Source organism: Tetrahymena thermophila (assembly GCF_000189635.1).
Source record: "Tetrahymena thermophila SB210 genomic scaffold scf_8254440, whole genome shotgun sequence".
In the NCBI taxonomy this organism is placed as follows: domain Eukaryota; phylum Ciliophora; class Oligohymenophorea; order Hymenostomatida; family Tetrahymenidae; genus Tetrahymena; species Tetrahymena thermophila.
In genome coordinates, this window is record NW_002476221.1 from 25501 (window position 1) to 40014 (window position 14514).

Sequence of the window (14514 nt, forward strand, 5' to 3'; positions counted from 1 at the left end):
TTATCTTTTTAAATTAGAATATTTATTGACATTTATCAATTAAAATCGTTTTGGATTTAAAAATAAAAATTGATTTAAATTCATTATATTTTAAATAAAAATTCATTTATTTTTATTATGTTTTAAATAAAAAATCATGTTATAAAAAATAAAAAATTATAATTTATCAGTATTTATGCAAATTTTGTAAAAAATTTTGTTTGGTTTAGTGATTTGATAGATTTGAAATTTTAATAAATTTAAAAATCTAAACAATTAAATTTTCAGGTTTTAATATTTAAGTTCAAAAAAAAAATATAAATAGCAAATATTGTTAGAAAGCAACCAAAAAAAATGAATATATTTGAAATATTTTAGCACGATGAATACATTAAATAGAATCCAGAGATTCTATAATTTATTTACGAGATGTAAAAGGAATGGATAGATTTTAAGGGAATTATAGACAAATTGTTTGTAGATTTAGAATACAATAGTAATTTATTTTTTACAACATTATCAAAAAGATTCATAATAGTTATCTGTGACTAAAGCAAAATAAAAATAATACTAAAATTTTGAGAAATTTAAACGTATATTCATTTTTTAATATATTAGAGCTTAAAGTTAGAGAGTAATGGAATGTTATAACCTAAAAGAGATAGCCTTTAGTTAGAATAATTAGAGAGTACTATTTTAGTAATTAGGATTTTATTTTAATGTAGCTTAAATAATAAAAATATTTTATTTATAGATAAATTTGAAAAGCATATGCTTAAAGAATACAAAGATGAATTCTATTCTATACTGAACTTAGATAGAACGGAAAGCGAGATAAATACTCAAAATTTTATTAAGGCACTACTTTCTCTTAATAAAAAATATGAAATTCATATGAACTTCTTGCAAGATCTTGATTTAGAGTGTGAAGAAATGCAAAAAAAATAAAATTTATCAGTTAATTTATCTTAGATATTTAGCTTGAACCTTATTGAGATAGCAAATTTAAATGAAAATATATATGCTTTCTACAGGTATAGCTGAATTTTTATAATTTCTTTAATTTTCTTTTTCTTTGAAAAGCAAAAAGTAGTTAAAAAATGTTAATTGATATAGCTTTTATTTATAATTAGAAAAGAGCTTATAAAATTTATGAAATTCGTATTAAAAGAACACTCAAGCCAAATAGATCAATCGCTTATTACTGAATCTAGAAGAACTCTTATAGAAAATGAACCTGAAAACTTTTAAGTTGATGTAAGTTTAAAAAAAAAATAAATTATCTAGAATTAAAATTTAAATTTACTTAATTATTAGATCTACTAAAACTTTTTTTAAATATCTATTGAACTTGGATTCTACACAAAATCCTTATAAATATTGAATGAAGTGCTTGTAAAAGACATTCAAGAGTATATAGAGAGCTAATAAGAGGCTCTATAAAATAATACTCCTATTTTAAAGAGGTGTATTTCATATTTTTCTAACTTTCACTTAAATTTTCTTCAAGTTATTGCTCAGAGTGTTAAAACAATATCGAGTAAAGAAATATAACTTGAATAACTATAAGGAGAGCTTAAAATTCTTTAAGATTAGCTTTTGAGTAAAATATATGAGATCTATGGTAAAATATGTATATAAAATATTTTCAGAATCGTGTTAGAGTTTCCAGAATCTTACGAACTTGTCTAAGAATTAAAAGAAATTGTTGAAAAGACAAATCTAGTAAATAAATAATAAAAAAATTTATAATTTTATCAAACTTAAAAAACTAATTTTCTTAAAAATTAGATATTTGACATGTGTGATTTTTTGTCTAGTTAAATTAGTTAAAGATTGCTAATACCTGGAGTTATAACAACAAACATTTTAAGCTAATACATAAATTGTCTTTAAATTCTTTAAATTATAGATCCAAAAGCTCTTATTTTGGGTAATTTAACATATCTATTTGTCATAACTAAATAACTAACTAAATAAACTTAAATTAATTTATAGAAAAAGTTACTTTTCCTATTAAAAATTATCTGCTTAAAAGAAATGATACATTGAGATGCATTATTGAGCATTTAACTGATGATAAAAATACAAATAAATTAGTTCAAGAAAGACTAAAAATTCCTTCTAAATTTTAAAGTTATGATTTATCCTCAGATGAAGATGAAAACGAGGCAGAGAAATGGGAAGTTTAATATTTAAACTAAAAAAAATCGGAAGCAATTAGTATTAAATATTTTGTTTAAAGCTTGTTTTTAATTATTTATTGGTAAAGAAATTAAGTATTAGGAGAGTGACTTACTTAGTATTTTGGTTAACTTGTATGGATCACAAGAATCTTTCATTAGCGAGTATCAAAATATGCTTGCAGAAAAAATGATGGGAACAAGAAATTTTGATATTGATGAAGAAATCAAAAATTTAGAACTTTTGAAATTAAGATGTGGAGACTACAGCCTACAAGTAATTGATTGTTGTCAGCTAAAAATTTTTTAATGATAAAAATAAAATATAAATTAGACTTGCAACATTATAGTTAAGGATGTTAAGGATTCAAAAAGAATTGACAACTTGATTCATTCATATAAAAAACCTATTAACCCTGAAGCATCTCTTAAGAATCCTCTACTTTCTATTGATTAACTTCACTGCATGTTTGTTTCTAAAGGATATTGGCCTATTAATTATGAAGTGGAAGGATTTCCTCTTCCTTCTTATTTAGAGCCACTCTTCTAAGAATATGCAAAGAGATTTGAAAGAAATAGAGCTATGCGTAAGCTAATCTGGCACACAAATCTTGGTCACGTTAATCTCACTCTTACATTTGATAATGGAGAATTTGAATTTAAGTGTCTCCCAATTCATGCAATCTTAATTGGTTATTTTGATGAAACAAGTATAAAAAAGTTAAAGTTGTATTTAGAGTAAAAATATTTTATTATAAAATAAATAGGATTTAATCCAGAAAAAGGAGTTTCATCTGATTTTTTGAGTCAAGAAACATAGTTATCATAAAACTAAGTAAAGTAGAAAATGGCTTTTTGGGTTCATAAAGGAGTTGTAAGAGAGTTTAAAAAGTAAGTGCCAAAAGCTTAATCAAGTAATTTCAAGAATTTCTAAGGATACAATGAAGAAGGTGCAGAGAACGCTGATAATGATGTTAATGTATACTTTCCTGTTAGGGTTTATGAGAAATTTAGGGATTCAGAAAGTAAAGTGAGAAAATCTTATTCTTTAATAACAGTATTTTATATTTAAAATAGATCTTATTTACTGTGAAGATGAAGAAAATGAAATGATTCTTAGAGATTAGTCTTACATAGGATTTGAAAATACTCAATTTATAAAAGTATTTATTAAATTATTTATTCTATTCATTTAATTTTAACCCTATTTTATTCTTTTTATTTTTTAGTATATCGAAAACTTGATAATTAGCATCTTAAATAAAACCGGTCCAAGATCAGCTTCATAACTACATTGCTTGCTAAAGACACTCTATAAAACTGATTTAGAATATCCTGTTTAAGAAGATTAGATTAAAGATGTGCTTAGAAATATGAGCCAAGTAATTCATTAAAAATTATTCAATTTTAAACTTTATAAATTTAAAATTTTTAACAATAAGAAACATAAATTGATATTCAATGGTGAAGACTACTCATTACCTATTAGTTAAGAAAAAGTTTAATGAAAATTAAGTGATAAAATGATATTAAATTTTAGCATTTGTAAATAAATATGTTTAGCAATTATTTTTAAAAATAGCAACATTTTTAAACCTTTCAAGCATAATTCTTTTATTGTTTTAATAATTTTCTTTAAAAATTCTTAATCTGTAAATTAATATAAATTTCATAAAAAATGTAAAAAAATTTTGTTAAAATCTTATCAACTATTTTTTATATTAACTTAGGTTAATTAATTTATGGATTAAAATATTTATTTTTTATATGATAAATATAATAATAGAATATTTGAATTGTTTTATATAAGTAAACAAGACAGAACTAATTTATTTCAAATATCCTATCCTATTTTTAGGAAAAAAAGATTTTATTTATATTTTTAAATTAATTTATTCTTCTCAAATTACTTTTTTTTGATAAAATTCATAGAATTTTTTGATTGTTCTATCTTATGTAAGCGTAGAAAAATGAAAAAATTACAATCACTCGTATTAATTTTAGGAAATAAGTATTAATTTATTGATTTAATCTGATTCTTTAAATAACTTTTTTTTGATAATTTCAAAGAAATTTGTATTGCTCTATGATATTCTTGAAAAACCTGATCAAAACAAACAATAATTTGATTAATTCGTTTAAATGCAGAAAATCAAAAAAAGTAGATTACTTAATAATATTTGATAAAAATGCATAGAAATTTATTTCTCACAATATAAAATAAAAAAATATTGCTTAATAGATTTTTTTACTAAAAACTATAGATACTTTATTATCAATTTATTTAAAATGTATTAATTAATCAATCAATCAATCAGTTTTATTACATTTATTTACTTTGAACTGTAATTGATTTTGCATGTAAATTTGATATTTGAGAGGACTCATTGTCTGAAATTTAAGATTTGTTAATATTTAAGGATTTTGTGTTACCTTCTTGGGTTAACTCCTCCAATTTAACTCTTTCCAACTTCTAAACAGGGGCACTAGATGGTTTTCTACCTCCTAAAAGAATTTATGCAAGATTCATAATTGGAATTTCAATAATTAAAGCAACTATTGCAGCAGCAATAAGGGTAAAGAAAAACTCAGAGAAGAACATTCCAATAAGATTTTCACTATCATAATAAACTGCATCCTTAGAGTACCACAAAGTGAAAAGAATAATAATGTAGTGAGTTAAGTAACCACCAAATGAAAGACGCTGTAAGAAAGCAAACAAAGTGTTGCTAAAGAACTTAGCTATTAAATCCTTTGATCCAAGCATACCAGGAATCATAAAACAAGTTGTTGCAATAACGTACCATGTTCTGCAAGTTCCAAACCAGAAGTGCTAGAAATCAGCATTCCAGTAATCGTTTCCATGTACTTGCATCTAATGAGGAGCAAATACGAGTCCCATCCAGAGACCAAAACCTAATGCGTAGAAAATATATTTTCCAAGTGAGTGTCCAGCAAACTTTTACATTTTTGTCAAAATTCCATTGCATTTATTTTTAGCCTTATCAAACTAATGTTCCTTGTAAAGTATACCAAAGAAAAGTCCAACAAAATATGGAGAAATACGAGCCCAGGGTTTAATGTAATAATCTTCATAATAGTGGTCTAAGCTTAAAGCTTAGATATTTGAAGGAACCATAAATTCATATTTGAATGATAAGTAAATAGAGACAGACTAGAAGACAGCGAAGCAAACACCAACAGAAATTTTTCCGATTAAACGATTATTTTAGTAAATGATTAAAAGAATCATACCAAAAATAAACATCTAGAAATCATTAGATAAATACCATCCCCAAGGAACGCATTTTTTACCTTAACCTGGGAATAAGTTGTCTATGAAAAGGAGATTTTACCACCAGCGTGTATCGCATAAAGCTGCTCCATGCATAAAGACATCCCAAGTGGGTGAAGAACCTACAAAGGGAGAAAGTCTCCAGTAAAACATCAAAACTAAAAAGTAACAAGGGAATATACGGAATACTCTGTTAATAATAGCAAACAAGAATGAAATTGCAGTCTTGACAGGTTTTTTCATTGAAAAATTACGCTATTATTTTTCATCAGCGACAACATAAGCCAAGAAGAAACCACCTAACCAGAAAAATACATCAACAGAGTAAAGACAAGAAAAGAGGAAAAGTACAAATGATCTATTTTAAATGATCATCAAGTCTTAAGGATTACTCATGTAGTTCATGTGAAGATAGAATTCATGGCCAAAAATAACTTACATAAAGCAAAGAGAACGGATACCATTAAAAACAAGTAAATCGTCATTATTACTTTTTAATGTAAACATTTTTTTCACATTATCAGGCAAGTTCCAGCATTGAACTACTCTCCACCAGAAGGGTTCTTTTTTGGGTCTTCCTGTTGCTGCTGCTACTTGACTAACAGTGTTGCCATTGGTCATACTAACAGATGGTTATGGTCCAGAGTAAGTATGAGATGGTCTAGAAATTTGAGAATTAGATTATGAAATCATACTTGTTGAAGTGGCTCCTTAAGTATAGTTAATTTGAGTTTAGTATCTAGTATTATCTTGTAAAATGGCTTTATCTTTCTTTCTTTGAAGCAATTTTAAGATAGGAGCTAAAATAGAGCATGTGCTTACTAAAACTATAGTAAATAGTGCTATAATATATCCAGCTGTAGCCTTTGATTAAGTATCTTCCTAATAAGGGACATATGTAATAACTGTTTAATTATCTCCTTCAGTTAAATTAACTTAAAATTCAGGAGGTTTAGGTATATCTTGCTAGTGAGGGAATATATCTTTAATTGTTTATAGAATCTTTAAAAGTTCGGCTGTTGCCAATTAAGAATTGCTATTCATGACTTCTGCATTACAAACTTCGTACATACAAAATCCTAAATAATATTCTAAGTTATTAGGCAAGGTTAAAGTTAATCTAACAAATGTCATTTAAGGAAGGCTGCGACATTTTTCAACATCTCCTTCGTCATTAAGCGTTCTTCCAGAATATAATAAAGTATTTCCGAAAGTAGGTGGCAAAGGTTTTTTATTAGCTATACTATTACTGATACTGTCTAAATAAGTTTGGCATAAAGTGAAATCAGTGCTTTAAGATAATCCTTATCCAAATATACTGAAAACTATTACCAATCCTATGAAAAATTTATAGGTAAATTTCATTTTTTGAAAACAAGTTTGAGTGAGCAGGGTTTTTACCTTTAATTTGCTTGCTTAATGAAATTTAATTTGATTTTTCTGATTTTGTGAATTATCTTTTTCTCTAAATATTAATTATTTACCAAAAAAAATACGAATTTCATATAAATATTCGTTTATGATTGATAAAAGCTTTAAAGGTAGTAAATATCTTTACTTTATGTAATATGATGCAATTCATCAAGTATACCACCTAATAAGATACCTAATTTATTAAATTAAATTTTTCAGATTCTGTCGCCGATTAGACTGTACTTTATATATCAATAAAAGAATTTACTACTATTTATTAAATCATTAGCATTTATTTATGTAATGTATAGTAATTCTTTTATTATATTCCTATCTGAATATAAAATATCTTCAAGCTTTAAACCATCTAAAATTTAATCAAAATTGAATACATTTAAATTTATTTTTCACCTCTTAAAATGAAAAATTGTAATTCATTTATTTAATAAGAATAAACAAAAGATTATTCACTTTAAATTAATATCATCAAATTAGCTTTTACATAATCAATTAAATAAATATTCGATAATTTTTCTTATGAGTGTAACTTATAAAAAAATAAAAAGAATTACTTAAATACTAATCACACATATTATTAAAAAATAATAAATTAAAGTTTATTAATTCCAAAATATATTTTGTTATATTTTACTAATTTTAGATAGTATAGACTTGCTTAGATTAAAAATAAAATGAAAAATACTTTTATAAATTAATAAAAAAATTTTTTTATGAGTAAATTGGTTTTAATCTACTAAAAATCAATATTTATTTAAAGATCTTTATATATTTAAATTAATTAACTTTATTACCATTTATTGATAATTTTTAAGATTATTTATAAAAGTTTCAAAAGATAAATTTATTTAATTTTTAAAATTGGATCTAAAAATTTTTAAATAAAGAATATTTTTGTTGTACTTTACTTTACATTTAAATAAAAACTTAAATATTAAGTACAGTTTTAACTTGCATATCTCAATAAAAGGAAAAATTATAAAAAGCAATTTATTCTCAAAAATTAATTAAAAAATTATTAGTATTTTTCTTTATAAATTTTAAATTAATTGATATTACAATTCAGAAAAAAATAAATTATTTTTAAGCTGAATTAACTACTTTATTATTTTGTGGTAGTATTCCTGATTTAAGAAATAAAAACTCAAATTTTTTATTTATTTAATCAATCAATTTTTTTCTTCTTTTTTTTAAATTACAGTTATTTTTTGATTTTTATGTTGAATATTTATAAAATTTGTATTATAAGAAATAAAAGATTTTCAAAAAGTAATAATTAAATGAGATAATCTTAAATATAAATATTAGAAAAATAATAAATTGTGTTTTTAGTATTTTTATAATTTAAGTATTTTTAATAATTATTTTTTCTATGTTACATGTATTTGTATCAAAATATTATTTTTTTTGAGACCATTTATCTAACTTGTAAATTCTATTTTGAGTATCTACTATAAAAAAATATAATTATGTGACAATTTGCATATTTTTAACTATTTATTGCAATATTTTTTACTTTTTTTATAAAGTTTAACGTTATTTATCTTTAAAAGTAAAAAACAACAAAACCAGTTAAATTTTTATTAAAAAAATAAATACTTAAAAAATTAATACTTTTAAACATCTAATCAATTAAAAAAATAAAATAGCTTTGAAATAATTTTAAGTAAAATAAAAGAAATGTGGAATGTGATATCAGGCAATGAATACTTAAAGCAGAAAAATACTACTCATGTAATTATCATTCTATTTTAACTTTTTCACATTTAGCGATTTATTAAGAATCAAAAAAGGCATTTAATTAATATAATCGGAGCAAGACCAGCAATAACTAATGACTTACCATGGTATCCTTCTCATTCCCTTTCTAAAAATACAAATAAGTTCTCTATATGTAATTAAATATAAAATTAACTTATAATTAATTGGTTTTTTAAGAAAGAAACATTAAGGTATTCAATGATAATTAAGTTCTACTTAAAAAAATGATGGAAATAGACTAAAAAGATGCATAACTAAGTTAAAAAAAGCTTAGTAAAAGTTTTTAAATGCACAAAATTAAAAGTTCTGCAGAATATGTTAGAAAATCCAATGAGAAATTTATTGGAATAGAGAACTAAGTAAAAATTAATAAATAATTAAAAAACCATTTTAAAAAATTTAAAAAACTTTAAATTTATTTGTAAATTTAGAAAATGTTGTAAAGAATAGTATCATAAAAATCAGTATACTAAAATAAAGACTTTAAGAAATAAAACCTTTAAGCTAATTTATATAAGTAAAATATAAGTAGATAGAATAAAAGTAAGTTTAATTTTCATTATATTATTTACAAAATTTATAAATATAAGAATATAACCTTGATTATACTATTCTTGCAAAAAAAGAGTTACTCTCTGATTCTGCATTCATAAGAAGATCCTCACTTTCTAGTAATAAATATATTAAGAATTCTATAATATTAATAAATTATTTTTATAAAAATAATAGCATAAGCTTATTCAAGCTTTTCAAAATCACCTATTCTTATGGCTTTGAATTCAAAGAAGAATGAAAATGCTAAAGATTTTATAGATTTCCCAATACTCTGAACTATAAATATAATTATTACATAAAGCGAATTTATTTATTATTAATTTTATGTTATATTTAAAAAAAATTTTAATATAATTTATGAGTCTTTATATATTGTTAGTTATATTCTTTTTTCTCAACATAATTTTTAATTCCTCTAGCACATTCGTTCAATATCATCTATTTAAATATATTATAAAAAACTACTTTAAAAAAACTAAATGTTATACTTTCAAAGCTTTTTTTTGGTAAAAACGATTTAGGATTTAGGCTTTAAATGTGATATTTTACTTCACCAATTATATAAATAAGGCTATATGTTTATTATTCATAACAATTAATTAAAATTAGATAAATAAAGAAATAAAATAGCATTACCAATATACTATTTTTTAGAATTAATCAAATTGTTTACTATTAATATAAATTTATAATTATTAATAAGAATATGCAATTTTTTAATCTTGAAAATAAAAATAACATGATTTTTATAAAAGATAATTGATAGTTAAAATGAATTGAATAAAGCTTTATAAAATTTTATGAATTACTCAAACTTAAATTTTATTAAAAATAAATAAAATTCTTATTAAGAGATAGTAATTAATTGCTTAAAGAGCTTTTGATAGTATAATTTATTTTTGGTGATTTAATTGTGATTATAAATTATAAGTTATATTTAATAAAGTATAATAGTCAATTAGAATAGTATCTAATTACTCCCTAGCTAGCTATTTAGTTAGTTTGCTCTGATTCTTGAATTTTATATACTTCAACATTTATTTTGTGGCTTATTTCATCTTTATAGGAAAATAGGGAGTGAGTTGCAGATGAAATAAATTTATTTTAATTAATAAGATTCATAAATAATTATATATAATTTTCACTATCAAATTCTTCAAGAATTTAAGACATCTTCCTGAGCATAAATATACTAATATTTATCTTAAGAAGCCATACTATTGCTTTAAGGCATGCTAGCATTCTTGATAGAAAGAATTTTGGTTCTATCATTCTTTTTTAATTATCTGTACCTATCTTTTAAGTCATTAATAGGATCTAAATTTACTTTGTAGGCTTTAGTAATTTCTTTAATTTTTGCATTTTCTTTGTCTAGGCTTCTTGCAGCATTTCCTACTATGCCCAGGCCTAGTACACCGCCACCTATCATATTATTAGTGCTTCCGCTATTCGAATTTCCTATTCTAGGTAGTTTTGAGCCATTTATGTTTGGAAGTCTGTTACCATTATTATTTTGGCTAATATTTTAAATTATGTTAATCATTTAAAAAATTGATAAGTTTAAAATATTTTTACTCTTCATAAATGATAGATTAGTCAATAGAATTATTTTTTCTCTGTTTGGAAAGCAGTGGCTTGGACTCTCCTTCAATATCTAATAGATTTATTCCTTAATTCTTTTTCTTTTTCAATGGAGAAAGCTCTTTTTTCTTTTTGATTGGAATGTAAGTTGGTTGAAGAGATTTGTCGTTATTTAATTCATATTGTTACTATATTTCATAATCATAAATTAAATATCAAAAAAATTTTAGATTATATTTACTTTAAGCTATAGTATGTCTATTGGTTTTGAGTGCTTTGTTGAATGTATATCACTCTTAACAGATTCAGGATAGTAATTTGGAGAAGCCAGACCATATTTATCATACTTTGATTGGATTTCATACTTGTTAATATGCTTTTTAGATAAGCTTCTGGGATGAACCTTATGAGCTAAAGAAACTTATGAGGACTAATCATCATATGCATTTTAATTTATTTCACTTCCTCTTTCATCGATTTCTTCTCTGTTGCTAGTTGTGCTTGGCACATTATTAATAATAGAACTTGGATTATTATTAGGTGGCACGTTCTCATTACTTTTGTTAGAATGATGATTCTTTCTTTGCTAAGGAATCTTAGGAAGTACCAATTACTTCATTTATTCTGGAGACGGAGAAGGAGATTCACGATCAGGTATATCGGTATACCCTGCTAAAGTTTGCAAAAATCTTCTTTTATCTATTCTCTTAGTTTTTAAAGGTTCATAATTTGGTTTAGGTAATCTATCAGTAAGATAATGCAAATTTTTAGGAATTTTTATGGTATTCAACAAGTTATTTTAAATTGCTTCGTCAACTTCAGTTAATAAAGAATCATTCATTCTTTTAATTACAGCTGGCATTTAAAGAATTTTATCTTTTGTTTTAAAAATAATAAAAACTCTAAAAAAATAATAATTATATTAAATGTAAGTTAAATTGATCATTTTCAATTACCACATGAGGGTCTTAATTGAGGGGATACTTATAAAAGGGATCTAATAATATTAGCTAGATCTTAAGAGAAATGAGGCGGGATTCTAGGATAGTATCCTCTAATAACTTTTTTATAAAGACCTTCCATATCTTCAGCCCTAAAAGGTGGTTTAAGAGTAGTCATTTCATATAAAACACATCCTAATGACCAAATGTCAGATTTACTGTCGTATGCTTAATCTTTCCACACTTCTGGACTAAATAAAAAATTAAAATGCTTATGAAGTTCAATCTAAATTAATTTCGATGTTAGAAAAATTATATCTCATATTTATATATTTGCATTTATTATTTTTTAATAGAGTAAGGTAAATTAAAAACTTTCTAAAAAATTAAGAAAAATTAAAAATAGAAAAAGAAATCTAATAAATGTTTAAAAGAGATATGAAATAATTTATATTTCTAAATGTTTTATTTTAGGGAGTAAGAGGAGTAAAATATATTCATTTATTTATTTTTACCTGGCGTAGTAAGGGGTACCCGTTTAAGTATATAATAATCCTTATTTAGCAACTTTTGAAACGTTCATATCTCCTAACTTAACAATACCTTCTTTAGTTAGAAACACATTTGCGCTCTTATTTTTATATAATATATATATATTAATTAAGAATTAATTTACTATTTTCTTTGTTTTTAAATGATTATTTATATATATATAATTTTTTTTTCTATTTAAGCAAAAAAAATTTAATGTTTTAGTTTTTTCCGTTTAAAGAAAAAATCAAATTAAATATTGATTGCCCAACTTAAAAATCATCAAATCAACTAATATATAATCTATCTATCAACCTTGAGATCTCTGTGAAATATTTATAAGCTATGAAGTGCTTTCAGGCCTTTGACAATCTAATTTTAGTAGATAAATTTAAGAGTTACTCTTAAAAATTATATTCTTGAGAAAATAAAAAATATAAAAATCTACTTAAATAAAAATATGCCATATCTCTTGTTCTGGAAAAAGTTATCCTTTTTTTTGAAATTCTACTATTTTTTAATAGAGATCTCCATTATCTGCATACTCCATTACAATACTTTAAAAAATAAAAATATTTTGTTTTAACAGGACTATATAAAATATTGAATTTTACCATAATGAGTTTGACATTTCATCGACAAAAGCTTCCTTATATCCAATTATGTTTGGCTATCTAATAGAAGCTAAAATTCTTACTTCGTTCAAAGCATTTTATTTTTCTTTGTCAGAAAGGTTCATGAGCTTAACTTTTTTAAGCGCATACTCATTATCATCGCTAATCCTCTTTACTTTATATACACTACTATATGCTCCTTCACCTATTCGTTAAATGAATTAATTTTAATACATTTTTAATATAAAATATATTTCGAATAATCTTCATCTTTTCTATATAAAATTATTTGGAAGAGGTATCTTTAAATTGATAAATCAAAAAATTATTATATCTGATTTTAATGGTTTCATAAGGATACTCTAAAATAATTTGATATGCTGATAAATTATTTCTAGCTTAATATGGTAATTTATTTCAAATAATTGCCTAGTTTTTGAATGATAGGAAATTCCTTTAGAGACATTCCTTTTTATAAAGAGAAGAAAGTGGAAAGAATTATTGATTGATCTATTAATACAAGCCTTTGAAACTTATTACTTTACTGTTTTTTAATGATAAAATTATATATATAAATTGTTTATTTCTTTCCTTGAATTTATTATTAATTAAAATAAATTAATTGATTGATTGATTTGATGATTTGATAAAAGACCAATCACTAAATTATCAAACATTCTTTTCATAATCAGCTTTCATAAAGACAATAAATATGAAATCATTTAAAAATTTCATATTTTTGATAGCATTTCTATTTGCGCATATTTGAATGTTAATTGACTTTCTTACAATTCTATCCTGAATTAATATTTTTATCAATTTTTAGTTAAACTAAAAAGCTTATTATTCTAGTAAGAGTTAAGAAAAGGCTATAAATTAACGTAGAATTTTTATAAATTATTTATTAACAGAATACCCTATTCAAGTTAATTTTAATATTTTTATTTTAAATAGTTTATAAAATCTTCATTTATAATCGTTAACTACTGCTTTTAAACAGATAAAAACTTTATTAAAACAAAAATTAATCTTACTTTTAAATAGAATAGTTATAAAAGATATAATTTAAACGTTAACAATATTATTATATCCTTTTAAATTGAAAAATAAGACTCTCATTTTAAAAGGAAAAAAACAATTTCACAATTTAAAATGTAATTTTTTAATTTGAATGAACTTTATTAAAATAATTTATAATTAAAATTAAGCTTAAATAATAAATACTTTATTATTGAAGTCAAATGAAAAATTTTATTTATTTATTTTATTTAAAATTAAGAAATGATTTTCAATTAATATTTTATTTTTCATATTTTGTAGTATTATTTTTAAACTATTATAAAATAAATATAAAAATAATTAGGATACAAATTTTCACATATTTGTCTAAAATAATCAAGATATTATTTATTATTTATAAAGTTTATAATTAATGGAAAATAAATAATGTTTTTAATTTGATGTTGATCAAAAATTTAATATAAAAAAAAAGAATATCTAAATATTTGAGCTTGTCTATAAAATTCAATTATTATAAAAAGTATTATACAATTATGTGACCGAAAACATTTAATTGCTAAAAGAATAAATAAATTACAATTAACATTAATATTTAATAGTAAATTATTCTATAAAAATCATAA

The 14514-nt window shown here is 22.5% G+C and overlaps 4 protein-coding genes across 4 annotated transcripts; 2 read left to right on the top strand and 2 right to left on the bottom strand. All coding sequences in view use genetic code 6, as the record gives it.

The window, feature by feature from the left end:
• Positions 1-333: 333 nt before the first annotated feature.
• Positions 334-3670, top strand: TTHERM_00825120 (cullin family protein; the record flags this gene model as incomplete). Its single annotated transcript, XM_001031380.2, has 13 exons — positions 334-475; positions 598-678; positions 734-1013; positions 1113-1236; positions 1297-1704; positions 1771-1912; positions 1978-2202; positions 2252-2439; positions 2497-2872; positions 2930-3187; positions 3240-3325; positions 3392-3544; positions 3605-3670. 13 exons carry the CDS (start codon positions 334-336, stop codon positions 3668-3670), a joined length of 2529 nt encoding a protein of 842 aa, XP_001031380.2.
• Positions 3671-4476: 806 nt separating this feature from the next.
• TTHERM_00825130 (acyltransferase family protein) lies at positions 4477-6822 on the bottom strand (the record flags this gene model as incomplete). The annotated part of the gene is made up of 1 exon (XM_001031381.3): positions 4477-6822. The coding sequence occupies one exon, from the start codon at positions 6820-6822 to the stop codon at positions 4477-4479; it is 2346 nt and encodes a 781-aa protein (XP_001031381.3).
• Positions 6823-8457: 1635 nt separating this feature from the next.
• Positions 8458-9479, top strand: TTHERM_00825140 (hypothetical protein; the record flags this gene model as incomplete). The annotated part of the gene is made up of 6 exons (XM_001031382.4): positions 8458-8622; positions 8671-8782; positions 8827-9008; positions 9081-9192; positions 9240-9320; positions 9379-9479. Exons 1-6 carry the CDS (start codon positions 8569-8571, stop codon positions 9477-9479), a joined length of 642 nt encoding a protein of 213 aa, XP_001031382.3. The 5' UTR covers positions 8458-8568.
• An 881-nt stretch (positions 9480-10360) lies between these two features.
• TTHERM_00825150 (plant dual-specificity MAP kinase kinase family domain protein) lies at positions 10361-13337 on the bottom strand (the record flags this gene model as incomplete). Its single annotated transcript, XM_001031383.2, has 9 exons — positions 10361-10721; positions 10780-10973; positions 11027-11661; positions 11742-11977; positions 12242-12357; positions 12573-12629; positions 12706-12814; positions 12872-13076; positions 13301-13337. 9 exons carry the CDS (start codon positions 13335-13337, stop codon positions 10361-10363), a joined length of 1950 nt encoding a protein of 649 aa, XP_001031383.2.
• Positions 13338-14514: the final 1177 nt, after the last annotated feature.